This window comes from Herpailurus yagouaroundi, unplaced genomic scaffold (genome assembly GCF_014898765.1).
Source record: "Herpailurus yagouaroundi ecotype Mexico unplaced genomic scaffold, PumYag 194, whole genome shotgun sequence".
NCBI classification, from domain to species: Eukaryota; Metazoa; Chordata; class Mammalia; order Carnivora; family Felidae; genus Herpailurus; species Herpailurus yagouaroundi.
Window position 1 is genome coordinate 126,354 of NW_024412425.1, and position 18,538 is coordinate 144,891.

The window sequence follows — 18,538 nt, forward strand, 5'->3', positions numbered from 1 at the left end:
ACACACACACACACACACACACACACACACACACACACACACACACAGAGTCAGAAACTGGGGAGTGAGACAGTCCCACCTCCAAGCTGCTCTGAAAGGGACAAACCAAGCCAGCCAGGCCCGCCCTATGGTCCCCGATGGCAGTCCTTGATGCCAGTGGGAGTCAACTCTCTCTCACCTGCAGGTCAACTGAGCAGAGAGACTAGAGAAAGTTGGGAGAACAAAACACAGGAGTTCCACTCAAGAATGACCAACAGATGGGGTGCCCGAGTGGCTCAGTCGGTTAAGTGTGCGACTTTGGCTCAGGTCATGATCTCGCGGTTCCTGAGTTTGACCCCCGTGTCCGGCTCTGTGAGGACACTCAGAGCCCTAAAGCCTACTTCGAGTTCTGTGTCTCCCTCTCTCTCTCTGCCCCTCCCCTGCTCACACTCTCTCTTTCTCTCTCTCAAAAATAAACAAACATTAAAAAAAAAAGAATGACCAACAGGCAGATTGTTTCTGACGCCAGCCACACTGGTGATCTGTGCCCCCAACACCTCTGTGGCCACCCACCTCAGCTCACTCTTATTCCAGAGCCTGGGGAGGCCAGATGTTGCCCTTTGAAGGTAGGAAAGCCTGGAGTTGCTATCTCACTGGGGCAGGGGAGGGTCTGAGAGGAACTCCAGTGATTGGGTTGGGTCCTCCCCTCCATTCTCAGTTGGCCTGATTTGTTCTTACCTCCCAGAGCAACAGAAGTCACCCAAGACTAAAATAGTCCCAACACCCCCAGTCCCCAACCACATCCAAAGCACCAAAGGAGAAGAAATTGGCTCCCTCTACTTTCCCCTTCTCTCTTAAAACTGCCAAAGACTAGCTGGGGACTTAACTGATTTTCGTATCCTGTAGATGAGCAAACTGAGGCTCAGGAAAGCATGCTGCTCTGGGCCACTCAGCTCTCGTGGTCTCCCGCCCAAACTCCCTCCTATGAAGGTGGGTGACCTGGGGTGCAGGTGCTGAGGACCTTGTGGCCAGGGAGACTCCCACTCATCTCTCCTGCCTCGCAGGAGCAGAGCCTAGGGAAAGGCCTCCTCTGGCTCTCCAGCTATCAGGTAAGGGAGGAGGAGGAAGGAAGTAGGACAGGACAAGTTCCAGCTGGGTGGGGAGGATGCCGGCTTCGGCCCGGAGGGAGCCTGGATCCCTAAGCCAGCTCCAGCCAGTGACAGAGCTGTACAGAGGCAGGACCCAGGATGGGATCAGACTGAAGAGGGAGACATCAGGAGCACAGCCTCATGCCCGCAGGGAAGCAAGCAGCCCCGCCACCAGCCAGGCATCACTGGCGTGCAGCAGGCACTCCCTACGAGGCCTTGTCCAGAAAGGCCCTGTGGACCAAGGTCTTCTGAAAAGCTCCTGACCCTAAGTTCCTGAACGGGCAGCTGGAGACACTGATGACTGCCCATAAACTCCACAAAAGAGCATTTTTCTTAAAAAAGGGTCTGTGGTTCTGACAGATTGTCAAAAAAGCCCAGGTGTCCAAAAAAAAAAAAGGATTAACAACAACTACTCTAAAACAAGAAAAAGGTACCAAAAGACACAAAAGAGAAAATCAAGAAAACAGATTAGGACCGACAGGAACGAAGTGATGGATAAACGAGACAGAAAGGATGAGGGGAGAGTCCAGGATGGGGAAGCACAGGAAAGGTGGAGGACAGGACCCCCATCTCCCAGGCCAGCGCACAAGCAGCCAGCGCCACCCTCAGGAAGCTGTCCTTGCTGCAGATGCCACAGCATGGCACAGGGGTACAATGGAGTCCGGCGCCAGCCAGGCGCAGCGGGCAGCACCTCCTCCCTCAGCCTGGCACTGGCTTCACCGCTGCCACCCTCCCCACTCTGTCTCCTGGTTCTCCTGCCTGGAAGACAGAACAGACGGACCAGAGACAGACAACAGGAGGGACTAGACAGACCAGGAGACGGGGATGGATGAAAAGATAGAGAAACAAGGAAAGAGAAAGTGCACAGACCCCCAAAGTCCCCACATGGAGACAGAGCCCAAAGCAAACTCCAACACCAGCACTCCCCCCACTGGAGCTGCCTAAACCCTTCTGTGACCCCAGAAGCCGGTCTCCAAGCGCACAGGTACCCGATAGAGAAGCGTTGCCCCATCCCCCTCCAACAAGGCCCTTGCAGCCTTACCTTGGTGCGCCCGTTGATGACGTAGCCACCCAGGCGCCCAGCACAGTGGCGGATTACAGCATCCACGTGGGCCATGAGGACCCCGATGCTTCGGCAGCCCGGCTCGTGGCCTTCCACCCAGGCAATCTGGTCCCCGCGAATGCTGCGTGGCGGGATAGCCCGCTGGCTCACCAGCTGCCCATCACGCAGGCGCCCACTCCGCTTCAGGGCCTCCACCTCGGCCAGCACACAGCCACCCAATGCTGCCCCCAGGAAGCTGTCCTTGACACAGATGCCATAGTACCGCATGCAGGGCACAATATAGTCCAGGGCCAGGCGCTCGGGTGTGGCGGGCAGCACCTCCTCCCTCAGCCCTGCGCTGGCCTCGCCACTGTCACTGCTGCAGCCCATCCCGCCCTCCCCTTCGGCCTCTGCCTCCCGGTTCTCCTGCCTGGCCCAGGACCGCTTGCTGGGTGCAGGGGCATCCCCGCCATCCTCTGCCCACTTCCGTTTGGGGGCCTCAGGCCGGGCGCCCTGGGCCGCCAGTCGCTGGCACCCCTTGGTGACCAGTGCTGCAGCGCCCTCACTCTGCAGGGGCCGCAGCTCACCACCATCCTGCCCGCCTAAGCCCTCCCGCAGGGGGCTGGCTGTGGTGGAAGTGGCTGTGACCCTGGGGGTCCCGCTCCCCGCCGAGGCCTCACCAGGTGCTCCTGGTCGGTGGTAGGAGGGTAGCAGGGGACAGGGCAGGTAACTCTCCACCCCCATCCTGGCCCGGCCAGGCTCCGAGGGCTCTGACACAGAACCCGGCAACTGAGGGAGAGCCTGACTCAAGGGCTGCGGCTGGCACGGGCTGTCCATGGCAGCAGCGTCTTCATCCCCCGGGCATGGAGGGCACGGCCCGGGCCCATGGTGCCACCCTCCTCCGCCTCCGCCTCCTCCACTTGATGCAGCCGGGGGCCGGAACGGCTGAGCCTGGCGTGGGGCAGGATGAGGCAGGGCAGGCAGCAGAGGCTCTTCTCGTGCCCTGGGGGTGCTCGCTGGTCCCCAAGTCCTCTGCCGCCCCTAGGGGCTTGGGAAAGGACCCGTCAGGGTGGCTGAAGGGGGAGAGACAAAAAACGGAATGTGAGAAGAGCTAGAGGCAGTCCGGCGGGGGTAGCGGTGAGGAGTGGCAGGGGCAGTGGGGAGGAAGGCAGACTTGGCTACGGAGACCCCCCCCCCAAAGGCCAGGCCAAGTCGGGGAGAAGATCATGGGAATTTCGGGCGGGAGGGGGGAATCATGGAGAGAGAAGGCAGTGAGGGAGGCAGCCGAAGAGAGGAGTGAGACTGGGGAGATGACCCAAAGGCACAGGACTACGGTGGGGGCTCGGACACAGAAACTGAACAGCAAGGAGAGAGGGGGCCTGGGGTAGAAAAGGAATACTGGGGCAGCAGGGAGCGCGAGAGTTGGAAACAAATCCACAAGGTGGGGGGGACTCTGCCTGGGGATTCCAGGGACACACGGCGGGAACGTAAGGCTCCACAGACAGAGCAAACCGGGGAGTCCAGAGACAAAGAGAATGGGGGGATCCAGAGACGGAAAAGCCGACCGGAGAGAAGCTGGGCGAGCCTGAGACGGCCGGACTGAACGGGGCGGAGGGGTCAACCTAAGCCCAACGAGAGGAAGCCAGCCGGCGGCTGACACACACCCAGACGGAAGGGAGGGCCTAAGACAGACAGACAGACGGAAGGCAGCCGCTGGAGGAGGGTCCACAACGACAGGGGGAAGGGCGGGGGAGGGGACAGGACAAGAGAGGGCGGCCCCTCCCAACCCCCTTCGGTGCGGGCCTCCCAGCTCGGGGCGCCGCAGGCGACGGAGGCCCGGCCCGTGGACCGCTCGGACCCCGGATTCCCTCCCCCCCCCCCACCGCCGTCGGCCGGCGCGCGCTCTCCGCTCCCCCGCCCTCAACGGCCGGCACTCAACGCGCCCGGCGCGTTCCCTCCCCCACGCCCTACCCCCACCCTTCCCTTCCCGGGGTCGCAGCGCTCCGCCACGCCGGGCCGGCAGGCGCCCCCACACCTCGCTCGGCTCGCGCCCGCGCCCAGGCTCGCGCGCCCTCTCCGCCCCACTCCCTTCCTAGCTCTCTCCTCACCGAGCTTTTTCCTCCGGCCTCGGCGCCGACGTTTGTGCCAGCCGCCCAGCGCCGCACAGCGCGCCATACCCCGCCCCCACCTCCCGCGACGCTCCGCCCCTGCCTCGCCCGCTGGGCACGTGACCTCACCCGCTGAGGAGGCCGTGCGTGCGCAGGCGTGAGCCGCGCGGGGCGGAGCAAGGAAGTTCAGAACACCCTCCTGGAGGAAGGGGAAACGGGTCGGCCGCCGACGCGAGACTCATTTGCGTACTGCACTCCGCCCCTTTTGCCCGGGAGGAGGAAGGGGGTTAAAAGGGCTGGATCAGGGAAAGGGGGGAGGGTTCTGCGGTAGGCCAGGCGATGTGGGAGTGGCATGCAAATAAATTGTTTACATAGGCCTGCCCACCCTCTCAGAGCCCAGAGCGCCGGAGAATGACGTGTAGCCGGGTCGGACAGTGGCATGCAAATGAGGTTATTTACATGGGCAGCCCCGCCTTCTCACCGCCCAAGAATAGAGATGTGATAAATGTCTGCACAGTTAGTTGGGAAATGTATGTAAATGCACACATTAGTAATCTACTTAAGTACCTTCTATAGCGGAGGGAAAGAAGTGCAGAACGCCCCTGAGAGAAGAGAGAGCGGACTGGAAGGGATGTGTGCCAAAATATGATCCGCTTCATCCTGCCTCTTCGGGACAATTGTGGGCAACCTAGGAAGGCTACGCAGAGAAGACATTTGTCTAACAGCCTTAGGTCTATGAACATTTTGGGCGACCCTGCCTGGAACGACTATGCAGATAAGGTCATTTAAATACCCTGCCCCCTCCACCATCGCCAGGGCAGACGGGGGTTTAGGGGCTCAGGCCTGCCCTCTGAGTGGGTTAGTGCTGACCTGGGGATGGCAGAGAAATTGGGAGGGTCTCAGGGGGCTGCACCTGTCCCTGGTCTTGTCAGTTCACCAGGACGCAGAGAGATATACACCAGTCTCAAGTATGCAAGGGTCAGGGTTGCACAAAGGCCCACAAAGCCTTTAGGGGCATACTCAGGGTTCATGGTCACACACGGGTGTATCAAAGATGCCAAATTCACACTAAGACAAACACACCTCAGGGGCATACATACACAGTCACACACGCAATAGTCAGACACTGCCTGGAACTTTCAAGCATCAAACACACGTAGGTTTCACCTACAAACCTGAATTTTCATTCCCCGGCATTGGTGCCAAATACCACCAGCCTCATGGATACAATCACTGAGGACACAAAGCAGTCACAAGCAACAGTGTCACACACAATCAGCACACATTCCTACAGATGCCATCACATACCCATCACACACATCACAAACACAAGGACATCAGCGCTACACAGGTGGGCCTCCAGCATGCCTTGTCACAACAAGTGCAGTGAGAAACCCCCCTCCACAGCAAACATCTGAGTCATGGTGTACCCCCACATCATATCCAAACCACAAACATGACCCCCAAACACGTGGTTCTTCCATCAGGGACCTCTTCTGTCTCCCCTCCCTCCCCATCACCCCAAAATAACGGAGGCCAAGACGCAGGTGTAAACAATGCTTTATGGAGGTGGAGTAGGGACTGAACAGGCCTCCAGGCAATAAATAACACATACTCGCAATGGCAGGGCCAGGCGGGGAGCTGGGGCCAATTGCCCTGGTCTCAGGCTTTGGGAACTCTTAGAGTATGGTTAGGGTTTCAGGGGGGACAGGGGTTAGCCAAGACAGAGGAAGCAGCAGCAGGTACGGATTCCCCCTTCCCCCGTGGCTCAGTCTTGCCCCTCAGCCAGGCCCCACCAGGCCAGGGAAGGGGGATAGATGGCGGGGCAGCTTCTCTGGGGCCAGGACAGGTGAGGGGCTCTGCCTCCCAGGGCCTGGGGCTAGGCCCCAGCCAGAGGGCAGGGCTGGTCCTGGAGAACAGGTGAGCTGAAAGAAAAGTGTGTGGTGAACTACAGGGATCCTCAGTCTGTCCGGCCGGTATCTCTGCCTCATTTCTGGGTATCTTCCTGCCCTCCTATCTGTGTCTGTCTGCCCATACCTTTCTTTTTCTCCCAAAGTTCCTACATTTGCTGTCTGATTTTCTGCAGGCAATTTGGAGCTATCTCTTTGAGGGTACTTGTATCTCCCTATTTATCTGTCTCAGAGAGCTGACCCCTGGAGTCTATAGAGGAGTATCTCAATATCTAAATTTCGCATCCCACCTTTGTTATCTCTGTGTTCCTGGATCACCGTGGCTCATTCCAGTGTTTTCCAAACTGAAGAGCCGCATTTGGTTAGTGGTTGTTGCTTCAGCTACAGATAGCATTACCTGGGAGCTTCTAGAAATCCGGAAATCACTTCAGAGTCTCTGGGGTGAGGCCCAGACATCAGTAGCTTTTAAAGCTCTCCAGGTGATTTCAGTGTGCGGCACTGCATGAGTGGGCTGGGAAATCAGTTTGGTGGGCCTTGGCCAATTTGTCAATGAACGAATAAAACAGAATAGAGAATATCAGGGGGCACCTGGGTGGCTCAGTCGGTTAAGCGGCCGACTTCGGCTCAGGTCATGATCTCGCGGTCCGTGAGTTCGAGCCCCGCATCAGGCTCTGTGCTGACAGCTCAGAGCCTGGAGCCTGCTTCGGATTCTGTGTCTCCCTCTCTCTGACCCTCCCCCGTTCATGCTCTGTCTCTCTCTGTCTCAAAAATAAATAAACGTTAAAAAAAAATTAAAAATAAAAAAAAAGAATAGAGAATATCAGAGTGCATCACGTGTAATAGGAATATTGGTCCACAGCGACAGCAAACAGATTGCTGGGTGTCAGAGGCTGGGGGGATCGGGGAATGATTGCCTAATGAGCACAGGGTTTCCTTAGGGTAATGAAAATGTTTTAGAACAAGACAGAGGTGGTGGTTGCACAATTTTGTGAATGGACTAAGTGCCACTGAATGGTGCACCTTAAAAGGGCTAAGTTTAGGTCATGTGAATTTCACCTCAATCAAAAAACATTAGTGCTAGGAAAGTGTTTCAGTCTTTTATGTGTGTGTGACTGTATTAGATCAAAGTATACAATTGATTTCCTCCTGCAGACTGCAGTCAGTAACATCTGAAAAAGCACTGTCTTATTACATTTGATTCACTGAGGGTAAACACTGAAATGGATGCTATACTAAGCCCGAGGGTGAAGAATACGCACCCATCCAGTTCTACACAGCCCGACTCTTTAAAATGGATAGTAAAAAGAAAAATAATTCACAGACCTCATTTATCGAGTCTCCACTAAGTGTCAGGCCCTGTTCTAAGGACTTTACATGGATTAATGTAATTAATCTTCACAAAACCTACGTGAGGTAGGTACTATTATTAGCCCCAATTGGAAGGTGAGGCAACCAAGGCCCAGAGATGTTAAATAATTTGCCCAGTGTCACACAAGTAGCAAGTGACAGAGTCAGTTTAAACACAGGCAACCTGGCTGGGGAATCTCTGATCTGTCACCTCCCTCCTTCTCAGATGGGGAAGACAAACACAAACAATAATGATCAAGTATTGAGACTGAATGCTTTAAAAAATAGGGGGCAGTTGTGCGACCACTCAGCTAGAGGCAGTGACCCCATCTGGGAAGCTGATAAAGGTGTCCTGCAGCAAGAGTCGTTTTAGCAGAGAGCAGATGATGAGTGGCATCTGGCCTAAGAAAGGAGGCTGGAGGACAGACAGGCACACCTAACCGAGGCACAGCAGAGGCAGAGGCATGGAAAGAAAAGAATTTTCTGCCCTAAACACTCACCCTTGACTCCTCTCTTTCAAATGCCATATCCGTTCATCAGGAAATTATGTTGGCTCTGCCTTTAAAGTATACCCAAGGTCGAGCACTTCCCCCCCTCAGCCACTCTGGAGCTGCCAATAGCGGGAGGCGGGGGGGGGGGTGTGAAACACAGGGGATAATTGGCAAGACAGACACCCTCCCAAAGAAGTGGGGATGGGACCTGATCCTGTAGGATCCTGCAAGCCCAGCAAGGAGTCTGGACCAACCATAGGGGAAGTGAGGCTTGCTGGAGGAGGGGGAGGTGGTCAGAGATGGTGTTCCTGGCAGAGGGAACAGCATGAGCAAAGAGCCAGAGAAATGGAAAGAACTTCGGTGTGGCTGCGGTGGCCTGAGTGCTGGGGAGAGGTGTGAGCTGAAGCAGGAGAAGCTGGTGGAGGCAAACACCAGGCTGGGAGCTTCAGCTTGGTCCCATGAACCCTGGGAGCCACGGGTGGTTTTAAACAGGGGAGGGACAGGATCAGATTTGTGCTTTAGAAAGACCCAGTGGCTCCATCAAGAGGGTACAAGACTGGAGACAGAGACCAGGGAGGATACAAAGCTATCCACGTCTCAGTCCCTCCTCCCCCCCAACCCTGGTCCTGTCCACCATCTTCTCTCAGCTTGACTTTGCAGTAGCCTCCTCACTGGTCTCTCAACAACCACCCCCGCCCACCCCCTTCTCTCCTCTATATGCAGCCAGAGGGACCCTGGGAAGACCTGAATCAGGTCCTGTCCCATCTTTGCTTGGAGCCCTCCTGTGGCTCCCATCCCACCCAGGGTATAACCCAGAGCCACCTCAAGGACAGCCAGGCCCTACCTGATGATCTGCTTCCCCTGATCCCTGACTTCATCTCCTATTTACCGCTCCCAGCCCTCAATACACACACATACTCCACTCCAGCCACACTGGCCTCCATGGACTTCCTCATCCAGGCCAGGCATGACTTACCTCAGGGCCTCTGCACTGGCTGTTCTCTCTGCCTAGAACACTCTTCCCCCAGGGACCCATATGACCCTGTCCTTCTCCTCCTTCAGGTCTTTGCTCAAATGTCACCTCCTCAGTAAGGGCTTTCCCGCATCATCATAAAACTCCACTCCTTACCTCCCCACCCCAACTTCCTTGCTTTATTCTTCTCCATAGCTCTTATCTCCTTAACTACGATATCATTTTCTTATGTGTCTTGATTATTGTCTGTTTCCTCCCCAGAGCATGTTGGCCCTGCGAGGGCAGGAATTCTCTAGCCCACTGCTCAAACAGGACCTGGCACACAGTGGACACTCGATAAATATTTGCCAAGTGGGTGGGTCGGAGATCCAGGGCAGCAAGGTGGTGGTGAGATGGAGAGGACATCCCTGAGGCCAGGATGATGGCTCCTTTCACTAACCCGTTCTTGCGTCTCTCTTTTCTCACTCTCTTTTTCTTGCCACCTCTCCTTTTCTGTGTCTCCGTCTCCGCTCCGTATCCCCCCCTTGCCAGGACACCACCCCTGCCGTCCCCAGGCCCTGGGCTCCCACCTGGCTCCGGACGTCTCAGCAGCCACAGGGCTGAGGGGCCACGGCCTGGGCACTCCGAGGCTGCCGCAGCTGGCGGAGGGATGCGTCCCCATACTGAATGCCTGAGCCCATCCTCTCGGGGTCGAGCTCACCTGGGGGGCAGGGGAGAGGTCAGGACTTGTCCCCCAGAGACCTCTGGGCCCTGCCTTCTACTCCCACTCCCACTCTGGGCAGTCAGGGGCCTCACCTGAGTCGATCTTGTTCAGGATGGTGCGGGCACACTTCAGGAAAGCCTCCTCCACGTTCTCACCCGTGAGGGCACTAGTCTCCAGGAACATTAGCTCTAGGGGGCAGGGCCTGGGTCAGTCCCCAGCCTCCCCTTGACTCTGACCTGCCACCTCTCATTTTGCCCTCACTCCAGGCCTCTGTTGTCCTGCTGTGAAGGGCCACCTCCCCAGGTTCCCGCCTACACACCTCTTCCCCTAGAAAGTTCTCTCTGACCTTCCAGCAGGACCAGGTGCCCCACCCTGGGCTCCCAGGGCCCCCCTGTGTCTCCCCTATCCCAGCCCTGACCTCTCTGGGCTGTCATTATCTGCAGAGGGTGGTGTCCCCTTTCCCCACCCACTAACGGTGAGCCCACGACAACTGGGCCCAGGGCGTCTTTCACACTCTGTCCCCAGCACCATCTAGGACAGACCCAGGCCCACCACAGTCTACCCTTCAGCCACATGACAAGGCCACACAGAAAGTAAGAGCCAGGACTCAAACCCACATCTTTCTCATGGCAAGACATCCTCTAAACCTGGAAGTTACAAATTGGGGAACATGGAGACAGACCCTGAGCCAGTAGATGTTTGGCCCACACGAAGTTTTCAAGTGAGTTTATACTTGCACACCTTTTGCTGTGGCCGTTGGTCCTGTCCATGCCCCTAACACTGATGCCTGCTAACCTGGGGTCTGCCCTGTCCTATCTCTTATTCACAAAACAGGCCTGGCCCCTCGGGCCATCGAAGTTTGCAACCCCCACATTATACCAATACCCTGCACTGGCCAAAACCTTCTTAGCAGCCAATGTTCCTCAAGAGGCCGCTGCCACATCCGGGCAGTGCGGTGGGCTCTCCATGGACCAAATCCCTTGAGCCATCCATCACGTACCATGTTGAGACAGAAAGGCCGTGACTCCCACTTGTCAGATGAGGAAACGGGTCCAGAGTGGTGGCACAGCTCACATGTGGCAACACTTGAATTTGAACCCAGACCTCTAAATCTCCACATTCTCTTGCTGGGCATAGCCGCAGATGGCCGGGAGGCCTGCAGGCCTGCAGGGACTGCCCCTGCTCCTCTGCTGAGCACCCCCCGCCCCCCCGCCACTGGCCCACCACAGGACCCTCACCGTTCTCCTGGGCAAAGCGGGAGGCCTCCAGGAAAGTGACCTCACGCTCCGGGTCCAGGTCCTTTTTGTTGCCACAGAGGATGACCACGATGTTGGGGCTGGCCAGCGTGCGGGCATCCGTCAGCCAGGCAGCCAGTGAGTTGTAGGTCTCCCGGCTATGGAGAAGGGAGACAAGAGGGAGGCAGGCACAGGACAGGGGCTCTGCCCAGGCCCTGCCCCACCCTCTCCTCTCCCTGTACCCACCTGGTGATGTCATACACCAGCAGAGCTCCAGCCGCGCCTCGGTAATAACTCCGTGTCACCGACCTGTGGGGCCAGGGGGACCCAGTCACCCCCGAGGCTGGGGTCTGCCCTGAGACTGCCCCCCTCTGCGGAGAGAGACTGGTGGTTCGGAGGCCCCCCTTCACTGCTGGCCCATCCCCCAAAAGCTGGCAGTGGTCTGGTCTTGCCACAATTTCTTTCTTTGTCTCCCTCAATCTCTGTCTCCTTTAACTGTCTGTCTGTCTGTCTGTCTGTGTCTTCCTGTATGTCCTCACTGGTCTGTGTCTTCTTCTCCGTCTCTCTTGCGTGTGTATGTCTCTCATTCTCTGTGTCTATCTCTGTCTGTCTCTGTGGCCCTGGTTCTCTCACCCTCGCTCTTGATTTCTCATGCGTTCATTCATTCACCTCCCCTTTGCCCAGGCCTGGCCACGTGCTCTGCAACTACATCCGCTTGTCCCTCTCCCACTGTGGCCGACTGTATGCATCTCCCAGTCACCTGTCTGGGTCCCTCTGGAACTCAGGCAATCATTCCACGAGCGTACACTGAGCACTTACTGCAAACCCAGCGCAAGCCGCACACCCTTCACCTTCTCTGTGTCTCCCACACAGTGGATCTACACGCCAATATTAACGTAGCAGCGACGACTTGCTGGCCTTGGACCACACTTCCCCATGGATTGGGTTCCCTCATTTGTCTCCTCTGTCTCTGTATCTCAGATTCAGGGTTTCTATGCATCTCCCACCTTTTCTGCAGCCATTTCCTGAAGACATACTGTGCACTGAGCCCTACACCCTTCTCTCCCCCCCCAACCCCCCGCCCCAAAACACATCCATTTCTCTGTCTCTCTGGCTCTGCCTGTCCCACCCTCCCTGTCTCTGGCTCTGACCTGCTTCTCTTTGTGTCTCTTTATCACCCTTATCTTGCTCTTCTGCTCAGTCTCTGTCTCTCTCCCTCGACCTTGCCTGCCCTCTCAATGTCTCCTGGCTCCTGTCATATCTCCAAGTGATTCTGCACACACAACCCCCCCCCCTCTCCCCCGCCCCCATTTTCTTTCCTCTGTCCTCTGCCCGCCCCCTCCCTTGGGAGCCCAGGCCACCTACCGAAACCGCTCCTGGCCGGCTGTGTCCCAAATCTGTAGCTTCACAGTCTTTCCACCCACGTTGACCACGCGAGATCCAAACTCCACGCCAATTGTGTGGTTGGAGTCCTGTTTGACTGGGAGTGGGAGGGAGAGAAGAGGCAGTGCAGGGGCTCAGAAGATTCCCTGTCCTCCAAGGCCTCCTCAGCCTGTACAAAACCATTCCCGTTGCAGGGGTGACTGAGGCTCAGGGAGGGTCTAGCAAAGAATACATACCAAGGCAAGGACCAGGCAGCCAGCACTGGAACTGTACCTCTGGCCAGCCCTGCCCCTGCCCACACCATGCCCATGCCCACAGTTCAGTGATCCGGGGACCATTCCCAGAAACTCACACTTATTCTCAATGAACTGATGAAGGAGACATGATTTTCCAGTTCCTGCGCTGCCAATCACCAGGAATTTGAAGAGGAAGTCTGAGCAGGTGGAGTCAAAATCAGGAAAACCCATATGGAGAGAATGATACAGGGCAAAAGATGGAAACCGAGAGACCATCACAGTTATAAGGAGACAAACAGACACAGGCAGAATCAGAGCAATGGGTAAGAACGGTAACACCTTTTATATAGAGCTTACTACATACCAGGCACAGTTTTAAAGTTCTTTACTTACATCAACAGCTTGCTTCATTCTCAGAAAAAAACTCTATGAGGGAAGTATACTAACAATCATCCCCATCTTCCAGATGAGGAAACTGAGGCCAGAAAAGTTAACTGGCTTGCCCACGATCCCACAGCCAGGCAGAACAGGGATTCGAACCCAGGTCAACTGACTCCAGAGTTCAAAATCTTACCTACTATGTTGTAAACACCTCTTGAAAGCCATCTTGAAATCCTACCCTTCACAATTTCACCTTCTACCACTCTCTCATTCACTCTGCTCTAACCTCTGGCCTTCAGTCTATTCCCTAAAAATGGCAAGCTGGTTCCCACCTCGGGATCTTTGCACTTGATCCCAATGCTTTTCCTTTATTTGTTGAAGGAATGTAGCTCCTTCTGACTCTTAAAACAGTGCTCTTTCTATCGCACCCTGTCCTCCCACCTCCAATTCATCCCTTCATCCAGATTTTCCAATTCTCAGCCCCTCCTTCCCAGGCCCAAGGCCCTGCCCCTATCCTCAAGTTTAAGCCCCACCCCTTGTCACTACTCCCTCCCACCTCCTAATTCAAGGACAACTCATCCCCAACCCCATTCCAGACCTCTCAAGCCAGAGCAGTCCCAGGGTCCACAGCATCCCCTCAGGATTCTCCTAGCCCACCCGGCTCGACCCCTGCCATTCACAGTCAGCCCCACCCGATCCACTCAGGCTCCGCCCTGACACATTAAGGCCCACCCTTTCTCTCAAGGCCTGCGCAGATCCACCAGGACTGGCTACCTCAAATCCCGCCCCAGATCTATTTAACCCACACACCAGACCCTCAGGCTCCGCCCAAATAGATGGAGCTCAGCCTCAGACCCACTAAACCCCTCCCAGTATCCACCAGGCCCTGCCCCATACCAGACCCCGCCCCCTGGCACATAAGGCTCCGCCCCATTCCCCAAAGGCCGCATCCTCTCTGGGCCCAGACCCCAGACTCCGGCTTCGGCACACCACCCTCACCGTAGGTCTCGGCCATGACTCGGTCGCGGCCGCTTGGGGCCGCAATATGGCGCCGCGGCCGCGCCTGCTCCTCGGCTGGCAGCCGCTCCACTCCGGCTGCAGCCCCGGCTCCTTCCTACTCCCGGGGCCGGCGCCGCCACTTCCGCCTCCACCCCCCTACGGCGCGACCCGCTAGGGCTGCGGGATACCAGGCCACGCTGCCCAAAGGCAGGGATTGGCGAACTCGACGGCCAGGAGGCGGGACAAAAAGCACGGATTGGCGGCGTGAGAGGGGACGTGCCGAGGGAGGCGGGACTAAGACGAGCGATTGGCTGAGCAAGTGGGAAGGTACAGTACAGAGGTGCTTAGCCGAGCTGAGAAACGGATTTGGTCCGGAGTACGGGTGCAGAGTCGAGACTCCAGATTGGGTAGGAGCGGACCTGGGGGCGGGGACACAGCTGCAAAGAAGGGGCATGGGCAGAATTGACAGAAAGACCCTGAAGAAGAGCGGGTAATGAGCTGGCAAGGGCTCTTTCTGACCTCAAAGGCAAGGATGAAAACTGCGGGAATACGCGCAGGCTAACCTCCCACCTCCCTTTTCAGATGATCTTCCATGAAAACCTCTATTCTGCGATTTATGTCTTCCTCATGGTCTGATTGGCTCATTCCCAATAGTTCCAACTCCCTTCCATTGGTCTAGAGAGGACACTACAACCCGCAACCGGGATGTTCAGGTTATTCCACCTTCTCATTTGCTTGTGTGTGATATCTAAGCTTAGGTGCCCACCTCCAGTACCCAGCTTGGAGCAAAGAGCTTTTAGTGAGTGGAACTCTGCCTAGCAACCACTGACGTTACCACAGTCAGTGGGTTGACTGGCCAAATTCAGAAACCTGGGGAAACATTTCCTTTGTTACCCCCCCCCCAGCCCACCCCCCCCCCCCGCCGCCCCCACATAAAGACCACAGAGACCCGCAGTTTGCACTTGGCTGATATATTTGCATAAAGCCGGGAAGGAAAAAAACCCAGCAGGGACAGTGGTAGGCTGAGCTCACTGGCAGTAGAAATCCCATTTCTGAAAAAGAGAAAGGGAAAACAGTGGGGAGAAAACCAGCGGTCACACCACAAAGGATCTAGCGGTTTTAGCAAAAGCTGTAGCAGCAGGGGCCAGGTTTGGCCAAACACATGCTATGCAAATTAGCCCAGAGCCCTCTAATCTGCACCGCTCAACCTGACATAGACTTAGAAATCCCTCTGCATTTTACAGATGAGAAAACCGAGGCACACAGCTAGGCAGCCGGGGAGCCAAGGGTAGGAGGATCATTGCCCATCATCACAACCCAAGAGTCCCCCCTCCAGTTCCCTGCCAGCCCCCAAGAGACTCACATCTGTCTTCACATCAATTTTGCCAGGTTTCAGGGTCTGGTCTTCACGTACGACACTACTGGGGAAATAGCCCAGGCGAGCGGCTAAATCTCCATAGTAATCTCCCTGAACCTGGGGAGGAAGAATTAAAAGCCAGGGTCCGGAAAGATGGCAAACTTATTCCTGCTGAAGACCTTTGTACATTTTTTCTTCCTGGTCTCCAGATGGCTGGCTCCATCCTTGTCACTCAGATGTCAGCCTCGAGGCACTGTGTGGATGCCCTCCCTGACCACCTGATGTAGTCACCCAGTCTGTACTAATTCTCAAAGGAGCATATATTTGCTGATGTTTTTTGATGGCTTGTCCCTTTCCATTAGAATTAAAGGGATCATGCGCTGTTCTTTCTTCAGTGTCCGTAAGAGACTAGCACCATATAGTTGGTTCATGCCCTGTAATTGCTCAACAAATTAAAAATCAAGATCACAATACCCCCTCCCCCTGCCAAACTATTTCAGTCCACCGCTTCAAATTTTCCCTTTAGGTGGAAAATTAGGGTGTACTCCCACCCCAGCCCCATACCCTTTCCTCTTCTGTTCTCCCAAGACTCACGCTGCCTCCCCAGAAGAGCCGCCCTCGGCCCTTCAGCTTGGAGAAGACGTACACAACTTGGCCCCTGTGTATGGTCAGGAAACGGCAGTCGGGGGCCACGTAGTCTTGCAGGGCCACAGCCATGGAGATGGGGTCTGGGGGAGGAATAGAAGAGAATGACAGCACCCTCCACACAGGCTGGCAATCCAAGCCCCCAGTCCCCACCCCCCCACCCCCCAACTCTTACAGCTGCATTCCTCATCAGCACACAGCTTGCGGTCAGCCAGCTTGGGCATGGCGCGACCCCCGACACTAGGCCCTGAGAAGGCAGACAGCAAAATGATGACACCGAGGAACACTGGCGACCCAGCCATTGTGGACTGTGAGCCAGAGAGTGGCCAGGGTGGAAATGGGGTCTCCAGTTTCCTCCTGCCCTCCCTCTCCCCAGCAGCACAAGGAAACTTGTGTTCTTGGTCTCGTCTCCGCCCTTAACCAGTCCCAAATTTCATCCACACCACCTAGAGGCTGCTACCCAGCCAGAACCATTTCAAGGACAGGGTGAGGGCTGCCCGCCCAAGGAAATACCCAAATAGGCCCAAAGCAGCCCAGGCCACTCCAGGTGCCAGCCACCCCACCCCCACCCCCCTGACAACCAGAGGCCCGGACAGGCAGGTTGAGATATTCGATTCCATCTTGAGTCCACTTGGGTACCTGGGCCCCTCCGAGAACAGAAACAGGGAGCCAGTACGGAAAACTACCTTGGAATTTCCTGTAAAGGGCAGAACAAGGCAGCCCTTTGATTCCCAGGAACAGCCCCCACTCCGAAGGACCAAGTATTACATGCCAGGCCTTACTTAGGCTAGGCAACGCTCTACCATAACCACTATTTATCCTCACAAGCCACTTCCCGAATGAGTGACCTGGGCTCAGCTATTTCTCCTCGCGTTTCTCCTCTGTAAAATAGGGACAATGAAAGCTAGCAGTCCTTTAAAGAGCACTCACCACATACATTTTTATTAACTCAAATGGACACTCTCCGTCACCTCAAGAGGGCTGTTATAACCCCACTCAACATGGAAATGGTAGTGAGGAGCCTTAAGAAACTGGCCAGCAAGCAGAGGGGCCAGATTGGGGTCCAGGCCCATACCCGTCACTTACTCAGCGTGGAGTTGTCAGTTGTCAAGAGAAAGCGGTGGGAGATTTGATCTCAGGTCTCAACCTCTAAAACTGCCCTTCAAATAGATCCACGGACCAAGATCATTCTCCTGAGTGGCCATCTCTGTCCTCAGGCATTCTCACCTTTGGCCTCAAGTCCAAACTTCCATGAGGGGGAAGTAGATTGGGCGCATATGGGCATGGGGATGGGGAAGAATCCACGTGGCGCAAAGCCTGGACTGAAACCATCTCTATGCGCCCAACACCCATCCCCACAACCGTGGGAGAAACCACTGTGCTCAAAGGTCCCCTCAAATGACTGGCTTTCCTTGATGACCCAGGACCGTTCCCCAGCCCTTCTGCCCCACCACCCCCGTCGTTTGTACCAAAAGTGTTTGCAGTTAGCTCATCTGTTTCACTCACCACTGCATGTCCTGTCCCAAGAACGGTATCTAGCACATGCCAGGTACTCGGCAAGCATATGCTGAATTTATGGTGTTTACTAAGTGCCTGGCAGTGGGTGTGCATGTTGGGGGCAGTGGCGAGTACCGACAATACCACAGTATTAACCTACAAGGAATTCTCCCCTCACACAGGAAGAAAATGAACCTTAGAGTGGGGACATCAACGACACAAGGGAGCAGCTAAGGAGTCCACCAGGCAGACGACAGAAACCAGGACCCACTGATCACAGACAGAACCCGTGGTCACCAGTGTGGTGGGCGAGGTGTTTGCATTTGTCTACAATACTTGCCTCTTAGTGAAGACAATCCCCTTCCCCTTTCAGATCCTACGAGCACAAAGACTGTATTTGGTGCTGTGAAGTCTTCACTGCAAATGCTGATGTTCCTCTTTAATAGAAAGAGCAGAGAGGTACCTGGGGGAAGCTCAGTCGGCTGAGCATCTGACTCTTGAGTTTGGCTCAGGTCATGATCTCATGGTTTGTGAGCTCAAAGACTGTATTGGGCCTCTGTGCTGACAGCACAGAGCCTGCTTGGGATTCTCTCCCTCTCTCTCTCAAGATAAATAAACAGATAAATAAGTGAAAATTTAAAAAGAGCAGAGCAGAAGCAGGCTTGGGCTTAGAGCCTTTGCAGAAGATATCCAAACAGAACATTGTCTTCCTGTATTTATTTTTGTGGTCAATTTTCTACTTCTGGCAAAGGATCTCATTTTTCTATCTATATGGCATGAAGGGTCTTTAGCGATTTATGTGTGTCTTTTAGTCAATTACAAATTTCCGGGGGTGGGGGGGGGTGGGGTGGGCATCTGGGTGGCTCAGGCTCAGGCCATGATCTCATTATTTGTCAGTTCGAGCCCCGCATCGGGCTCTGTGTGGACAGCTCAGAGCCTGGAGCCTGCTTTGGATTCTGTGTCTCCCTCTCTCTCTGCCCTCCCCTGCTTGCACTGTCTCTCTCAAAAATAAATAGTAAAACATTTAAAAAAAAGTTTCCAGGAGTTGGGTGCCTGGGTGGCTCAGATGGTTAAATGTCCCACTTTGGCTCAAGTCATGATCTC

General features: G+C 55.5%; 3 protein-coding genes and 1 long non-coding RNA gene across 7 annotated transcripts in view; 1 reads left to right on the forward strand and 3 right to left on the reverse strand.

Moving 5' to 3' along the window:
- EGLN2 (egl-9 family hypoxia inducible factor 2) overlaps positions 1-3,032 on the reverse strand; it is a 12,803-nt gene extending 9,771 nt beyond the window's left edge. For both annotated transcript variants that reach the window (XM_040445798.1, XM_040445799.1), the window contains exon 1: positions 2,170-3,032. In XM_040445798.1, coding sequence (XP_040301732.1) covers positions 2,170-3,006 — 837 coding nt within the window. In that variant the 5' untranslated portion in view covers positions 3,007-3,032. The remainder of the gene's footprint in view (positions 1-2,169) is intronic.
- A 2,788-nt stretch (positions 3,033-5,820) lies between these two features.
- On the reverse strand, positions 5,821-14,068 carry RAB4B (RAB4B, member RAS oncogene family). Of its 2 annotated transcripts, XM_040445800.1 has the most exons (8): positions 13,936-14,065; positions 12,672-12,752; positions 12,302-12,416; positions 11,183-11,245; positions 10,940-11,094; positions 9,794-9,889; positions 9,568-9,698; positions 5,821-6,202 (listed from the first exon to the last, which is right to left on the reverse strand). In XM_040445800.1, the coding sequence occupies exons 1-7, from the start codon at positions 13,949-13,951 to the stop codon at positions 9,583-9,585; spliced, it is 642 nt and encodes a 213-aa protein (XP_040301734.1). In that variant the 5' UTR covers positions 13,952-14,065; the 3' UTR covers positions 5,821-6,202; positions 9,568-9,582. The 2 variants fall into 2 exon arrangements, with proteins under 2 accessions (XP_040301734.1, XP_040301735.1); XM_040445801.1 differs by lacking the exon at positions 9,794-9,889 and having other exon boundaries at positions 13,936-14,068.
- A 55-nt stretch (positions 14,069-14,123) lies between these two features.
- Positions 14,124-18,134, forward strand: LOC121011426 (uncharacterized). Of its 2 annotated transcripts, XR_005781620.1 has the most exons (3): positions 14,124-14,262; positions 14,518-14,648; positions 17,617-18,134. It is a non-coding gene; the product is annotated as an uncharacterized LOC121011426 (long non-coding RNA). The 2 variants fall into 2 exon arrangements; XR_005781621.1 differs by lacking the exon at positions 14,518-14,648.
- Positions 14,891-16,336, reverse strand: MIA (MIA SH3 domain containing). Its single transcript, XM_040445802.1, has 4 exons — positions 16,113-16,336; positions 15,887-16,020; positions 15,299-15,409; positions 14,891-14,987 (listed from the first exon to the last, which is right to left on the reverse strand). The coding sequence occupies exons 1-4, from the start codon at positions 16,237-16,239 to the stop codon at positions 14,964-14,966; spliced, it is 396 nt and encodes a 131-aa protein (XP_040301736.1). The 5' UTR covers positions 16,240-16,336; the 3' UTR covers positions 14,891-14,963.
- Positions 18,135-18,538: the final 404 nt, after the last annotated feature.

Coding starts and splice junctions, on each gene's coding strand:
- MIA (XM_040445802.1), bottom strand. CDS start 16,239: ATGGCTGGGTCGCCAGTGTTCCTCGGTGTCATCATTTTGCTGTCTGCC. Junction 16,021..16,112: donor TGCTGATGAGGAATGCAGCT/GTAAGAGTTGGG, acceptor TTCCTCCCCCAG/ACCCCATCTCCATGGCTGTG. Junction 14,988..15,298: donor AAATTGATGTGAAGACAGAT/GTGAGTCTCTTG, acceptor TCTCTTTTTCAG/AAATGGGATTTCTACTGCCA.
- RAB4B (XM_040445800.1), bottom strand. Junction 11,246..12,301: donor GCCGGCCAGGAGCGGTTTCG/GTAGGTGGCCTG, acceptor CTGGCCCCACAG/GTCGGTGACACGGAGTTATT. Junction 11,095..11,182: donor CTGGTGTATGACATCACCAG/GTGGGTACAGGG, acceptor CCTTCTCCATAG/CCGGGAGACCTACAACTCAC.